The sequence below is a fragment of the Camelus bactrianus genome, chromosome 13 (assembly GCF_048773025.1).
Source record: "Camelus bactrianus isolate YW-2024 breed Bactrian camel chromosome 13, ASM4877302v1, whole genome shotgun sequence".
In the NCBI taxonomy this organism is placed as follows: Eukaryota; Metazoa; Chordata; class Mammalia; order Artiodactyla; family Camelidae; genus Camelus; species Camelus bactrianus.
Genome location: NC_133551.1, coordinates 41,481,040 through 41,498,186, shown reverse-complemented (window position 1 = coordinate 41,498,186; position 17,147 = coordinate 41,481,040). Strand labels below are relative to the sequence as shown.

The 17,147-nt window shown below is 35.7% G+C and overlaps 1 protein-coding gene and 1 pseudogene across 1 annotated transcript in view; both read left to right on the top strand.

The window, feature by feature from the left end:
• Nucleotides 1–16,793, top strand: part of ZYG11B (zyg-11 family member B, cell cycle regulator) — a 72,752-nt gene extending 55,959 nt beyond the window's left edge. The window contains exon 14 of the mRNA XM_010951785.3: nt 11,684–16,793. Within this exon, the coding sequence (XP_010950087.2) occupies nt 11,684–11,874 (191 nt within the window). The 3' untranslated portion in view covers nt 11,875–16,793. The remainder of the gene's footprint in view (nt 1–11,683) is intronic.
• Nucleotides 8–11,677, top strand: LOC123615893 (pancreatic progenitor cell differentiation and proliferation factor pseudogene; annotated as a pseudogene).
• Nucleotides 16,794–17,147: the final 354 nt, after the last annotated feature.

The window sequence follows — 17,147 nt, the reverse complement described above, 5'->3', positions numbered from 1 at the left end:
GTATGTATCAAAAAGAGAACTGTTTTTCTTTGTGAATTCTCCTTGCACAAGAAAGCCATTTCTAAATTGTGTTTGAAGTGATTTTTTCAGGACGCAGAGTTTAAAAAATACAATGTAGTAGAATCTTAGGTTATAAACTAAATTTATTCTTTCAGAATGAGCTTGGCAATACGAGATACTGAGTAACAGTGGTGGATGAGGCTTACACTCTTCTAACCTCATGGAATATAAAGATTAGGAGGCTACAGTGAGTCTTTTGTTGAAAGTCTTAAGGAGATTCATTGTTTATGGTGCATTCCAGCACCCAGTCCTCATCCACACAAAATTCCATTGTTCAAAACATTGCTCTCAGCACCCACGGTGTGTGAGGTAAAGCATTTAGATCATTTTCCATATTGTTCTTTTTTTTGAAAGTTGTGATATAACTCTTTGTCAGTTATTTATTAATATAAAATTCATTCCATAAATGATTTGAAGCATTACAAAATAAATAAATAAATATACTTTAATGTAAAAAATTTTTTTAAAAATAATTAAAAATTAGGACCAAGGGAAAATAATTTGGTAAAAATTAAAAGGATGTAGGGAAAATAGTAGAATGTAGTTATGTAGGCTATATACAGGGATTCATATACTCTGTGGCTGGGCTGCAAACGATCAGCTACATGATTCTCTTTCCATATATGGGGGAAGAACATTCTGTATCTTCAGGGAAGTAAAGCTTTTCTGTGCAATTAACTACAAATTAGATTTCTTTTATAGGACATTAATAGGGGCCATATTATAAATGGCCTTATATAAGAAATTTTAAGTTGTTTTTAACAATAATTTTACAGCAAATAACAGTAACATTTTGTTAGATTCTTTCTTGTTGCATTCTTTGATGAAAACCCAGTGCGTACCACAAAAAGACAACTCAGTAAAAGCTCTTCTATGTCAGATGGACAGAGGAGGAGGGCTTAGGGAATGGGATGTGACAGAGAAAACTGCTTTGTACCCACCTAAACCTCTACCTGGAAATTTTTTGGCCCCTCCTACTAAATTCCTGGATCAGAGCTGTTCATTCATAAAGATAAGACTACCTCATTAGCTACACTAAATTTCCTCTAATGTAAAATTTTTTTCTTTTCACTGTACTCCCCAGGTTCTGAAAGCTCTATAGTATTTTTTAAGTTTATCTCATCTTACATCCAGCACCTAATCTCTAGACTTCTTTCCTCAATACTCAAAAGGAATGAACTTTTCACAGTCCCATTGGAGAAAATAAAATGTAACAAATAAATAATAGTGTATTTTCACTTAAGTGTTTATTTTTGTGGCTACTCTTAGGTGTTGGTATTCTTTCAGGGTTTACTCTATGGAATAATCACCCTGAAGAATTTATTCTAAAATGCACTGTAATTTGGGGAATGTTAGAATATTTTATCTCCAACTCAGGTAGTTCAGTTTCCTACTTTATTACTTCCCTAGCTTATTTTGTTTATATTTAAATGGAATTGACTTCTCAGTTTGCATTAAAAAGTTTTAATGCTGCTTATAGCTGTAAGTAATTAAGAGCTAGTGTAGTATAGTAGTTAGGAGCATACAAGAATCTACCTGGATTCAAATTATGTTCTACCACTTACTGTGTATGCCATCTTGAGCAAATTATTAAACCTGGGGCCTCAGTTTCCATATTTGTTAAATGGGAATAATAATAGTACCTGCTTTGCACATGATGAGAATTTTCCCATATTCTAGAAAGTTTTTGACAATATGATTTACAATAATCAATCCTTATTGTATGGTGTGTTAGTTTCCTAGGGCTACTGTAACTTAAGTACCAAGAATGGGTGGCTTAAAACAACAGGGATGTTTTGTCTCTCAGTTCTGGAGGGTTAGAAGTCTCAAGTCAAGGTGTCAGTAGGTCCATGCTTTCTATGATAGCTCCAGGGGAGAATCCTTCTGTGCCTCTTCTAGTTTCTGGTGTTTACTGCCAGTCCTTGGCAGTCCCTGGTTTGTAGATTCATCACTCTAATAAAATGGCCCTCTTCTCCTTGTGCGTCTTCATATCATCTTCTGGATGTGTCTATTTCTCTGTCCAAATCTACCCTTTTCATAAGAACATCGGTCATATTGGCTTAGGGCCCACCCTAATAACATCTTTGTAACTTAAATAATTACATCAGCAAAAACCCTATTTCCAAATAAGGTCACCTTCTGAAGTACTGGAGGTTAGAATATTACCCTATCTTTTGGGGGACACAATTCAACCAGTAACATATGGCTATAAACGTATTAAATGAACTTACCGATAATTTATCTAGGTACTTCCCCTGTTGATGAACATTCAGGTAGTTTACCTTTTAATTTAAAACTTACACTCAAACACTTCTTTTTACAGAGATATTGAACCATTATTTATAATAGCAAATTACTCTAAATAATGTAGTGGTCCAACAATAGAGAAATGTTGAATAATGTTGAGATATACAGACAGTGGAATATTTGAATGTCATTATAAGTGAAGAAGACATGATAAAAAATTATATACGCAGAAACTTGTACTCTGGGTCATGACAGAGTAACTGGTACCAGATTAGCTCTCCAACCATAAATAGAAAACTTCAGGGGAAGGGGGTGGTTTGGAATAATTATTTCTAGACCTTAAACAACGGGCAACAAAGATGAGCTCTACAGTCTCCCTGCCTTTCTTCTTGGAGGTGTTTACTAGATCCTGGCATAGGCTGTGGGAACCAAGTACATCACAGCAATTTTGTTGAACTGAGGGGACAGAAATCAGGGTTTAGCAAGACTGAGGTGCCTGGAATTTGTGGGCCAGAATAATGCAGAGGTGGCAGTTACATCAGGAAAGAATTCTAGAAATCTTTATATGGGTTTCTTGAATCTTTGGCTGAATACTAAATCAAGTGTGTGCCTAGGGTGCGATTCCTTGAAGCCTGAGAAAGAACAAATACCAAGGGTCTGCTAACTGAACAACACGTGGAGCTTACACGTGGTTGGAAAATATTCAAGTTCCAAACAGTGGAAAGAACTTATAAAATACCCAGGGCATTCAGTACAGATGCCAGAAGAGCCAGAAGAGATTAAACTAGCCCTAAAATAAAGGATTTCTTTTCTTTTTTTCTGTATATATATATATTTTTTTCTGTGCGTATATATATATATTTTTTGAAGTATAGTCTATTACAGTGTGTCAATTTCTGGTGTACAGCAGCACAATGCTTCAGTCATACATGAACATACATATATTTGTTTTCACATTCTTTTTCACCATAAGTTACTACAGGATATTGAATATAGTTCCCTGCAGTATACAACATGAATTTGTTGTTTATCTTTTCTATATATATCAGTATCTGCAAATATCTAACTCCCAATTTATCCGCTCACCTCCTTCTCTGCTCCTCGCCCCTGTAACCACAAGTTTGTTCTCTATGTCTGAGAGTCTGTTTCTCTTTTGCAAATAAGTTTATTTGCCTTTTTTTTAGATTCCACATGTAAATGATATCATATGGTATTTTTCTTTCTCTTTCTGATGTATTTCACTTAGAATGACAGTTTCCAGGTCCATCCATGTTGCTGCAAATGGCATTATTTTATTATTTTTTATGGCTGAGTAGTATTATCCAGTCATCTGTCGATGGACATTTAGGTTGCTTCCATGTCTTGGCTATTGTATATAGAGCTGCTGTGAACATTGGGGTGCTAAAATAAAGGCTTTCTAAGGTTACCCTCCAAAGTTTAAAACAAGTCTTGAAATGACCAAGCTGCTCTGCAAATAAACTATCTGCCAGAGAAAAACTAAGCAGTCTTTTAAAAAAGACAACAAAATCTAGATACTTAGATTGAAATTTTTAATACAGATGTTTAGTTATCTGATAAAAGCTGCTTAGATGAGGGAGGATGCAGAAAAATGTGTCCCATAACCAGGAGAAAAATCAGACAATTGAAACAAACTTCAAAATGATGGTGATGATGGAATTAGCAGGAAAAACACTAAACATTTTTATAGATATGACTCAAGATTTTAAATCATGAATATTAAATGGAGAAAAATAAAAGTATAAAAAATAAATAAAATAGAAATTCTAGAACTAAAAGTTTAAATATTTGACATGAAAAGTATCTAGATGAGCTTAGAGAAGATAACACAGAAGAAAAGGACAGTGAAATTGAATACACAGCAGTGGAAACTATCCAAATTGAAAGAAAGCTGATTTTAAAGAAGAACACCAGAGTTATCCTGGTATCAATACCAAGCAAAGACATCAGAAAAGAAAATTACTGAACAGTATCTCTCATGAGCATAGATGAGGAAATTCTTAACAATTTGTTAACAGACAGAACCCAACAATATATAAAAAAGACTAGTGTGGTTATTCCAGGAATGCAAGCATGGTTTAACATTTAAAAATCAATGTGTTTCATCCTATTACCAGCAGGAAAGAAAAGCAATCTGATCATCTCAACAGATGTACAAAGAGCATCTAAGGATATCTTACAGCTTAGATCAAAATTAAAAGTGAAAAATAAAATGTGAATATTTCCTCTCTAAGATCAGGAACAAGGCAAGGGTGTCCAGCCTCACTGCTACTGAACGTTGTAATGGAGGTTTTGTCCAGTATGATCAGGAAAGAAACAAAAGGTATCCAGATTGGAAAGAATGAAGTAAAACTGTTTTTATTCACAAATAACATATCTATGTAGAAAAATCCCATGAAATCTGCAAAAGGGCAACTAGATCTAATCAGTGAGTTTAGCAAGGTTCCAGGATACAAGATCAGCATATACAAATCAGCTGCATTTCTGTATATTAGCAGCAACCAACATAAATGGAAAAAAGACATTTACAATTTTGTCAGAAACTGTGAAATACTTAATGATATATCTGACAAAGTTGTGCGAGACCTGTACACTGTAAAAAAAAAAAAAAAAAAAAAGCATTGTTGAGAGACATTAGAGAAGGCCTTAACCAAATGGAGAGAATGCTGTGTTCATGAGTTGGAAAACTTAATATTGTTAAAATGGCAATTCTCTCAAGATTTATTGTACATTTATATAGTCCCAGTCAAAATTACAGCAGGCTTTTGAAGAGAAATTGACAGGCTGGTTCTAAAATTCATACAGAAATGAAGAGGACCTAGAATATTGAAACAACTTAGAAAAATAAAGAACAAAATTGGAGGAGCTGTACTACCTAAATTCTAGACATACTGTAGAGCTGCAGTAATCAAGACAGTGTTTTGTGCCTTCAATGTGTGTTTTTTCCAAACCTCATCAAGCACTTTTCCAATTCTCAGCAGACACTGACTGGGTGTTCTACAAATTTGGTCAATTCTGACACTTTCTACCTGAAGATAGTATCAGAATCCACAGGTTAAGGGCTCAGTTCCAGAAGACTCCTGTCTCCACTTCAGATGTTGAAATTGTTACTGGTGCTTCTGACTGACTAGCTATAAATTGGAAGTTCCGACTACCCCTCCTCATTTGCTTATATTTACCAGTTTATTATAATGGATACAAATAAACAGCCAGATTAAAAGGTATGTAGGGCAGGGTCTGGAAGGATCCTGAGCACAGAAACTTCTGTCCCATGGAACTAGGGTATCCCACCCTTCAGGCATATGGATTCATTCACCAACATGAAAGCTCATCAAATTCTGCTGTTGTTCAAGAATTTGTATATAGCTTAATCTGCACCGTCCTACTTACCCTTACTAGAGGTCTGAGGGTAGGGCTGAAAGTTCCAACTCTAATCATTTGGTCTTTCTGGTGACTAGCCCTACCATGAGGCAATCTAAGGGTCTCACTCTGTCACCTTATTAGCATATGTTCAAAGGGGGAATCATATGAGAAAAGACACGCCTGATACTCAGAAAATTATAATGGATTTGAGGAGTTCTGTGTTAGGAACCAGGGACAAAAAACAAATATAGTTCTTAATTATACCTTTTGACGTTTGATGACAGATCCCTTATAACAAAACTATTGTAACAGCAGATACTAGCACATTACTAGAGTCCCATTCAGTCATTAATAACTAGTCCAGCCCATCGTATGAAAATGTCTCCCAGGGCAAGGCCACTCAGGTTTGCAGGCTTCCATAATATGTTGTAAGTTTCCAAAAGTAGAAGTGGTCTTAGAGTGAAGCCATATATTGCTGTTAAGCATCTGGTATAATTGAGCTAAGGGATAATATCATCTCTTGCTCTGAGCCTCTTTCAATGTGTTAATGTCATATTGAATTTCCTTCATTACATAACCCTTTTTTTCATTGCTGTACCCTCAGCTACTATTCCTCCCTCTCTTCATGTGTACCCAAACTTTTCCACCTTTGGAAGGGACATTAATTTTGGCCACTGTATTGGTCTAGATTGCAGGCAGCAGTACTAGCCTAGCAAGTGTCTCCCCCTCAGTCCACTCTCATTCAGATAGAGTAAGGTTACATAGGTGCAGAACTAGTGGGCTTTTTTTACCACCAGGCAGTATAGTTATATTCACTGTTAATCCCAATTTTGCCAGATGTAATGGAGGCATAACCCATCTCATTAGGCCCTTGGGAATTCTGACAAGATTTAAAAACAGTTACAGTTTCTTGCTTTGGAATCATCCCTGCTTCCAGTATTTGTAGTTGCAGCCCTAGTTCTGGGACCACTGTATCAGGTAGGAGAGTTAAAAAAAAAAAAAAATGAGGTGGGAAGGTATAGCTTGGTGGTAGAGTGTGTTCCTAGCATGCGTTAGTTCCTGGGTTCAATCCCCAGTACATCCATTAAAAATAAATAAATAAAAACCTAATTACTTCCCCCAAAAAACTTTTAAAAATATATAAATAAATAAATAGATTTTTAAACTGAATTATTATATTAAAAAATGTTGTCATAGAGGGAAGAAGAAGAAAGTATAGTCATTATATGAGTATCCTCCCTTAACAAGAATTTCCTAGCCATACCAGCATCCTTTGCCACTCCCTTGTCCCCAGCTCCCCCAGAATAACAGGAGAATATCTGGAGGACACGTTCTTTTAGCTCCACTCACATTGAGTGTAACCATACACTCATGAAGGCATGTGACTAGCCCTTCAGGGCTATATCTCCCCATTCCCTCCCCCCTGTCATTTTAGACAACCAGTGTTTTAATTGCCCATTACAATTCTCCATCAAATTATTACTAAGGAGGACATCTCTCTGCCCATTGTTGGACACTGCAGGGAAGGAGAAAGTTTTCCTTCGCTCTCTGGCAATTTGTGCCTCAGAGAATGCAAGACAAATATATCTAGATTCAGTCCATCTCTGCATTGCTGTAGTACCTCCGTATCCACTCGTTCCATGGACCCAGGTGGCCACCTCAAGTGAATACATAGGGATATCTGTTTATCAATTCCAGTTATCTTCTGAACATGGAAGAGTTCTTCTGATGGGCACAGATACGTCCATCTTTACTGCACCCCTCAGATTCCCATAGTGATTTCCATAGGGCCATGCCCCTTTAATGGCCAGGTTTCCATTGCCCTTGTATCCAACCATATGGCCTGGCCAGTTGGCCATTGCTTGAAAGGTGGATTTACATGCTTTCTCTTTTATGATGTTAGGTAGGGGAGATATTCTCCAGTCCATTAGGGCTTCATCCACAGATTTTGGTTTTATAATACTAGGTAGAAGTGTTCCCCAACCAGCATAATACTCATTTCCATAAAACATTAAGGTAAAGGGGACATGACTTTTTTACATAAAGCTTGTTAAACATTCCAACTTCCATAATCCTATCAACCCTTACATTTTAATTTTTTCTCCGTGTAATGGTAGCTCATACCAGGGCTTCACCAGTGGGTTTTGGTAACTTCACCTCCTGATTAATTTACCCACTCTTCTGCAAAAGGCTCTGAGTCCCCATTAAGTAAGTGGTCAAGCCAAGGAACTCTGGCCTTTGTCAGTCTGTGTTTTGATTAGATAAAGCAATTGCTGGTCAGATTTGGAGCCATCCCTAAATTCCATTGGTAACTTTTACCTTTAGTAACTGATTGCAGCACAGCTGCTATACCATATCATGGAGTAGCCACCCAGGAATCGAAGATTCCTTATCTCTCACCTTTTCATCCTTTCTCTTCCCAAACCACATGTTTCCATGAGCCAGGGCCAGTCTAACAAATCCCACTTCTGACACCAATTCTGATAATGTGTTTTTTTTCCATGTCCCACTAAACAGTTGTCCATTTCCCAGTGAACACTGACTGGGTGTCCTACAAATTTAATTCAATTCTAACACTATTTACCTAAGGATAGTGACAAATTCCACAGGTTAAGGGCTCAGTCCCATCAGACTGCCCTCACTTCAGCCTGCAATTGCAAGTCCAGGCATAAAAATAGACAAAGATAGTTCAAAGGACCAGAAACAAACCTATACAGACCTGTATGGTTAGTTTTTGACAGAAGTTCAAAGCAATTCAATAGACAAATGGTAGTCTTTTCAATAAATGGTACTGCAACAACTAAATCTGTATCTGAAAAAAAAAAAACTTTGATTGATACCTTGTACTATATATAAAACTTGACTCTTAATTGACTGTAGGCCTAAATATGAAACCAGAACCTATTAAATTCTAGAAAAAAAAATGGGAGAAAATCTTTGTGGCCTTGCATTAGGCAGATTTCTTAAACATGCACAAAAGAATATTCTACAGAAGAAAAAGCTGCTAAATCAAACTTAAGGACTTCTGCTCTTTGAAAGACATTGTGAAGAGAATGTAAAGCCAATACATATACCAGGTCACAATGTTTGCAAATCACATGTATGATAAAGCGCTTGTATCCAAATTATGTAAAGAACTCTCAAAGCTTAATAATAAGAAAACAATAGAAGTAAAGAAAATGGGCAAAAGAGTTGAACAGACGCTTCACCAAAGAAGTTTTACAGATGGCACATAAGCACATGAAAAGATGTTCAACATCGTTAGGATAGATATATAGATCAATGCATAGAATTGAGAGTCCAAAAATAAACCCATTTATCTATGGTTAATTGATTTTTGACAAGGTGCCAAGATAATTCAGTTGGGAAAGAACAGGTCTTTCAACAAATGGTGCTGGGAAAACTGAGTAGGTACATGTAAGGAACGTGGATCCTTACTTCATACCGTATGTAAAAATTAACTCAAAATGGGTGATAGGCCTAAGGGCTACATTTACATATACATAAGCATATGAAACATTTAGAAGAAAAGGGGTATAAATCTTTATAACCTTGGATTAAACAATAGTTTCTTACATAGGACACCAGAAGTAAAAGTGACAAAAGAAAAACTAGCTTAATTGGATTTAATAAATTTTAAAATTTTTGTGCTTTAAAGGATACCATCAAGAAAGTTGAAAAGACAACTCACAGAGTGGTTGAAAATATTTGCAAATTATGTGTCAATTGAGGGATTTGTTTTCAGAATAAAGAGCTCTTACTGAGTCTGAATAGACAATTCTTCAAAGAAAATATACAAACAGCCAAATAAGCACATTAAAAGAAGCTCAACATCATTAATCACTAGAAAAATATAAATTAAAACCACAATGAGGTATCACTTTACACCTATTAGGAAGGCCGCCTATAATCAAAAAGATGGACAATGACAAGTGTTGGTGAGGACATGAAATAATTTTCTTATTCACTGCTGATGGAATTGAAAAATTATATAACCATTTTAGAAAACAGTTTGGTGATTTCTTATAAAGTTAAGCATGCATTTAGCATTTGCCCAGCATTTTAGCCATTGCCTCAAGATCAGTGAAATGAAAAGTTCACAAAAAACTTGTACAACACGAGGAATATAGCCAGTATTTTGTAATAACTATAAATAGAGTATAATCTTTAAAAATTGTGAATCACTGTATTTTACACTTGTAACATTACGTCAGCTGTACTTCAGTCTTTAAAATGTCAATGCAATGGAATACTTCTCAGCTTAAAACAAAAATCAAAAAACTGCTGCAAGATAAACAAGTTTATACTGTATAGCACAGGGAACCATATTCAGTATCTTGTAGTAACTTATGGTGAAAAAGAATATGAAAATGAATGTGTATGTTCCTATATGACTAAAGTGCTGCACATCAGAAATGGATATAACATTGTAAACTGACTATACTTCAATAAAAATATATCTTTAAAAAACTACAAATGTAACAATATGGATATATCTCAAAAATATGCTGAACAAAAGTAGACACAAAATTATACATACTGTCCATTTATATGAATTTCTAGACAAAAGTAGTCTTTATCACAGAAATTAGAACAGTAATTGCCTGGGATGAGGGCTGCAGGGAAGACTGACTGCAAAGGTGTACAAGGAAACTTTAGTTGGTGAAAATATTCTATATCCTGATTGTGTTGGTGGTTACACAAGTGTATACATTTGGCAAAACTCATAAAACTATAGATTAAAGTGAGTATATTTTATTGTGCGTAAATTATACTTAAATAAATACGACCAAAATGAAAACAACTTTAAAAGTCACATGTACAAAAAAACAAAAGGCAAAGAAAATATTTTAAAATAATGAAAATCCCCATGCGTCTGGGTAGTGGAGCTGCCGCCCACGGTCTCCTCTGCAAAAGGGCTCCTTGGCCTAGCACCTGCATCCCCGCCACCCATAATCATCTGCTGAGGCCGGCGAGGGGTCACCGCCGAGGTTTCCACAAGCCCACAAGCAAGAGCCTGGCAGCCATCACCTCCAGCGTCTCTCTCATGGCCACCCATGACTACTACCCGCTCCGCCTGGGTTCCACTTTCCAGTAACAGCCCCTGTGGAAGTGTAGAGTACCTTGGGGAAGCCATCCCCCACAGCTGGGTCTCCCAAAGGCCGACCCCGGACACTGGTGGGCTAGCTTCTTTTTTGGGAATTCCACTCTCCCATTCATGGCCACAGTGTTGGAGTCCCCAGAGCACCCGGAATCGCCTGAGACCTCCACCGTCGCAATCACCTGTGAACTGGCTCGGGAAGCCGTGGGGAAGCAGCAGCCTGGCGGCCAGCCTGCCAAAACCAACTCCAGGCCCCGGTCCTGAGTAGCTGCCACCAGCTGCCAGGCTTCCTTCCAAATCGCTAGGCTCATAAGAGCTCCCCCCTCTGCCTCCCCTTCCCTTCCCTCCCCGAGACTAAGCAGGCTACAGCCAGTGGAAGCAGTTGGGTTCTTTAATATCAAAATAGCAAAACACCATAAAGAAAGTTGAGAGAACCCCACTCTACCACCCAAGCCACGTGATAGCCTTCCTGACACCTCATAACCCTGTGCCTTGCACCAAGTAGAAAATAAATTCAAAGCAGCTATCAAAAAAAAAAATAATAATGAAAATCGCCCATACAACATGAGTGCCCTTAAATTGTTTTTAAAACATCTGAAATGTAACTACCTATTTTACCTGAGATGATTTGGGGGTCAAAGAAATTTTCTTTTCTAGATTTTCTGTGTCTTACGGTTATGATTATATATATACATTGTATATTATAGACATATATATATGGTATGTATACTTTCTCTGTATGGGGAATTGTACTGTAGCTATAACATCACAGATATTTATCAAGGTCTAGCTTATGTTACTGGGCTATAACAACAAATTTCAGTGAAAAAATAACTTTTTGTGGAATAATTTTTAAGTCTTTTAAGAAAAGCTCTTTGTCCTATTTTTTTCCAGCCTCAAGGTATTGCAACATGCTTATAGAGGAAGGAGGATTGCAGCATTTGTACAACATCAAAGAACATGAACAGACTGATCCCCATGTCCAGCAGATTGCTGTGGCCATTCTGGACAGCTTAGAAAAACACATTGTACGTCATGGGAGACCACCTCCTTGCAAAAAGCAGCCCCAGGCCAGACTAAATTGATAGCCATAGGTAATTGGATAAATGAATCACAGAAATCCTCTTTGTGATAGGTTCACTTTGGAATAGCTTACCCTCTGTGATGTTTTAGGGGTCTCTATGATAAGAGTCATAAGATCAGTTTGAGATTGATGATGTACAGTACTGCCCATGTGAACAGTCTCTAATTTGTCTTGTGATTTTTAACTTACAAGGCAAGAAGGATCTCTTCCTTCATCATTGCCTTTTAGGAAAATTTCCACAACTTTCAGTGTTTGAACTTACCTGTGCTTAAAATTCTACAGTTTTATGATGAAGTTTGCACGAACCCTTAGGCCAGACTTTTCTGATCTTAAAGTCCCTTCCGATCAATCTGCAGCTTCAGATAAGCTGTTAACCTGATTTCTGGCACTGCTTCAGTTGTAAATTTTATACTGCTTCTGTATAAAACGCCTTTATTCTTTGTCTGTGTATCTTTTATAAGATGTCCTTCTTAGTGTGAAAGAATGGAAATCTGAGTCATCTCCTTGTGAAAGCTACTCACTGACTAGTGCCCAGATGGCTGGCAGAAAATATATTAAAAAGGAAAAATATTAAGGGAGAATAGTGTTTAGGAACTGGGAAAAGGTCTGCTCTTGTGGTATAGTTTTTAAACTGGGACAGGCTAACCTCCTAGACCCCACCTCTCTTGAGGCATTGAACAGTTGCTTTTTCTTCATATTTATTCATGGAAGTATGGGCTGATGCTTCCTACACAGACCGCTGGTTACCCTTTAGAAATATTTCCCCAAGCACCAAGTGTAAAATATTACAGCTTTCTGTGTTAGAGATTTAACTCTTTGAATCTCTATATGTCATACTGTGAAAATGTGAATTTTACAAAAATCATCTCTTGACCATTCTTTTCCCTCTGTTACATCAAAGTCATTTTGTTCAGTGGAATAGAGACTACACATGGTGTTATCTGCTCACTTAAAATACAAGTAACAAAAGTAAATTTTGCCACAAGAAGTTAATTTTCTTTTATTTCAAAATACATATGACTTAATGTTTTCTTGTTGGGGAAAGATTTCCACCTTTCACTGCCAAAAATGAACAAAAAGAATTAGACTATTGTTAAATGTAATGATTCTAGTTGTAGTGCATAAAAGGAAATATTTTTTGATGGGTAATTTTTTAGACAGTTGCCTTTCCTTTAAGATTGCTGTTACAGTGTAGTAAAGAATTAGTTATCATTATATCAGTAATGCCAGTTAGGAGGCAGCAAGTCACCAAGAAACTTACTATCCATTTTAAATTTTAGTTTGTGAATAAAGTTAATCTGCAGTCTTAAATGACTGTGTTTTTTTGGTGGATGGCTGAAATGTATTCAGTAGAGATTTTAAATGTTATGTTTAAATTGTGGTTATTACTTAGAAACATTTTTATTTAGAAAAGAGCTGGCTTATTAAAGTATGCTGATAACATTTTCGACATTCATATTTCATACCACTATCACGATTGTACTCCAACTATTTGGTACTCCTTTGCAGGAATGAAAACTTAAACTAAAAGAAAACAGGTATTTTGAACCATTAAAAACCATATTAAATTGTGGGTTAATTCTGGCTTAATTGATTTAAGGAATTTTTATAGATGTAAGGTGAATTTTCACAGATGTCTATTTCAGAGGAAATGGAAAATTCTTTTAAAATTTTCTGCTTTTTTTCTGGGTTTTTAAAAGTCTAAGGCAAAATGTAGAAAATAGGATGGCCTACAGTAAATAACTTGGAAGTTGCTAGCTGTATTGACCATTTCCATGTCTCCTAGCTTGTATAGTTAAGGGAAAGCCTATTTGAAAATTTGGCTTCAAGTTTCTGTTGTATCCTATTCAAGACACGTTCCTTTTAGGCTAATCCTAGATTTTTGTCTTTATAAATTGTTTTCAGAAATGGCTAAAAATGTACAGAAAACAAATCCTTCCTTACTCAGAATAACTTGCTGATAGATGAAGACTCAAATATAATTAAATTTAAATTTACTGCTTTGAGCACTGGTTATGGCTAGATACTTCTGAGTCTTAAAGGCAAAATAACTGGTCACTTCCCAAATATGTTAAAAAATGTAGCGCCTTTGTGGTTGAGATGGCTCTTAAAATTGTATATCTAATTATGGCACAGAATTGTCTATAAGGTCCTGCATCTGGTATATATATATATATATATATAATATATATATATATATTATATATATATATATATAAATTATGAGGCATAACTGGCCTGTCTCTATAGGTAGAATCTCATAAGCCTCCCATTTTCATTTGTACAATAGAATGTAACAGTACTTGATGCCTCCAAGGGCTACCTCTTCAGTGGCTTAGAGGTGTTGCTTCAAGCACAGTTTAGGGTTGAACCACTCATTGCTCAAATCATTATTGCACAAAGATATTGTAAATTATCACTACATTAGTCCACAAGCAACGGCAAGGTTTAGATCTACTAAAGGAAATGGAATTAGACTTTTTAGACTAATGATACATGTTGGTATCATTGAATAAAACAAGAACAGTCTGAAATTAAAGCGAAAGTAATTAAGGCATCTCATTCTTTCCACCAAGTAAGTTTTGCTGTGGTCTTTATACTCTAAAAAATCATTTTAATTTTTGCATTTGAAAAGAAACATAAATCAAGTAGTAATAAGGAGTTCATTTACTCTCTGGCCAATGACTCAGTGGCTATTGATCTTAGTTGAGAATTTTTAAAATCACATTAGACCTACAGATCCAGGAATTGATCTTAAACATTGCTGCACCTTACCCCTGCACAGAAATGTGGTTTAGTGGCACTAGTCAGCTTAAGTGAATTACCCAAGGTGGAGGTGAATCCTATAATTCTACTATGGGAATTTAATTTCATGATATCTTTTGTCTGCAAACTTCCAAAGAATCAAAGTTTCATGTTTTATTTTTATTTTTTTAACTTTGAAAACTTAAATCATTCTTTAATTTATAAGTAATCCTTACAAAACCCCAATAGAAAAATACATATCTTCAAAAATAGAAATATTGAGATTGGAAAATACAATCAGATGAGTTTTTCCCTGGTAGATTCTTTTTGTTTTTTTCAATTTCGTGATTTAGCAAATAAAAATACAGGAAGTCCAGTTACATTTGAATTTCAGGTAAGCAACAAATAATTTTAACTGTAAATAATGCTCCATGCAATATTTGGGAGTTACTTATACTAGCAGATTATTTGCTAATTTACAGAGATTCGTGTTTTAAAACATCAGTCCTGTATATCCAGTCTAGGAAGTTGCTCTTGCTAATGGGCACTTTTGGATTGGCCTTTTTTCTTGTCATTTTCATTTGACTGTATTTTTAATTAAGCCATGCTCAAGATAGCATTGGGCCATCTTCTAGGCCTTTAGAGCAGATTTTAAGGAAACATATTATGTTTCATTATGTACTAAATTAGGGTAGAATCAGACAATGAACCATGGATTCGGCTTAGGGCTTTAGAATGCCTGACACTCTCCGTTTCTCCTAGAAAAATGTGCAGCAGTACCCAAGGTTGAAAAGAGGTCATGAGTAGCCAGTAAAATAAGCTCAGTTTTGTATATGTTGAAATCCACCCCCTCTCCTGCCCTCTAATGGTATGTTTACATTATTTGGTTATTGTGCAACTTTTATCTTGGGATAAACAGTATTATTAAACTGAAGGTGTAAGTTAAAGGCAGTATTTTACTGTCAGCCGATGTGGGCAGTTTTATCTGTGTGTTACTTATTTGGGGACTCTTTATGGCTAGGGCTTCAGAGTAGTGTTCTACTACTCTGAGACACTTAAAGGGAGGTTTGCAGACTTTGGTTTCCCTCTCAAATCCATTGTAGCTGTTTTAAATGATTGTGTGGATATTAGATGTTTAATCTTTACCATTTGCTTTGTATAGACACATTTTTCATTTTTTGTGTTAACTCATAAACTTTATTTAAGTAATAATGCAAATCCAGCCTTCATTCAGTGTTGAGAATAGCAGTATGATAGGAAATTTTGTTGAGTGTGCTTTAAATGAGTAATAGCTTTATATTTTTTAGTATTTCATAGATTTTGCATGACATGTACACTCCTATTATGCATTCTTTGGTTTCCAGATCTTAACCTAAGACACTCTATGTTAACTGATGGGTAGCCTAAAAAAGAGCTTTCTCTGCCTGTTTCTTTCCTCCAATTTTTTTTTCTGGTAAATTATGGAAAAATCAGTGCTATTTCTCATTTCTCTGAACAAAGCAAAGCTCTTTACGACAGCACAACCTAATTTTATAGCTAGACAGAATGGCTATTAAGAGTATTTAGAAAATCTAAATTTATCAGAATTATCTTACGGGAAATTATAAATCTGGTTCATTAATATGTGCTTAATTTTGAACTTATTTTTTGGAAAATTGTTCAAATTTGTGTTCTTTTAAGCTTATTTTAATCAGCTTAGAAGCAAGAAGCTACTTAGCTAATGAAAGCTGGGACATACTTTCATAAAGCAGGAAATTCTTGAGAGCATTTTTCCCTTTAAAAATGGGAGGATATTATGTCAAGATTTATACTCTCGGATAATCTGCAAGAATAAAATTTTAAAATCCTTGCCTTTTGTAGAATTCCCACTGTCAAATTCTCACTGACTTGTAAGTATGAAAAAAAGCTATCTTTTGCTTGAATTCTGATGAAAGAGTTTAACTCCTTTCAAAGGATGTGAAAAATTCATTGGAAAGTGTAATATGTATACATTTCAAAGGCTCTCTATCTGGACTGAAGGCACTGTTCTCACTGTGGCCAGGTGAATGGGAGTGTCCTGTACATGAATCATGCTGTATTTTAAATCAGGACATCACTTAGATATTAATGTTGTGTGTACAGATTTTTGTTTGGGGATTTTTTTTTTTTTTGCCTAAATAAATGTTACAAATTTTGTGTGTCTTGTCTACTTTGATTCTAGATATTTGCTGTAAAATTTAAAACTAATGCAAGATTCATATTCCTTAGTCATCCACTTTTAACAGTTGCTTTCTGAAAAAGGCCAGTGGTTTTATTGCAAAAATTTCTGGGAGTTTTGGCAGTAACTGGAACTCCATTCATCCATTTCATTAAATACCTATGCTGGGTACTGTTCACATGTTGGAACTTACATAATTCATAAATCCTTCAGGGAACTTGTAGTTTTGTGGAGAAGAAGAAATATTGAATAGATAAATATTATATAACATTGTATTACAGACCAGTCCACAGTGCGTGTTACAGAGGCACGTAACCCGGACTGGGCAGCCA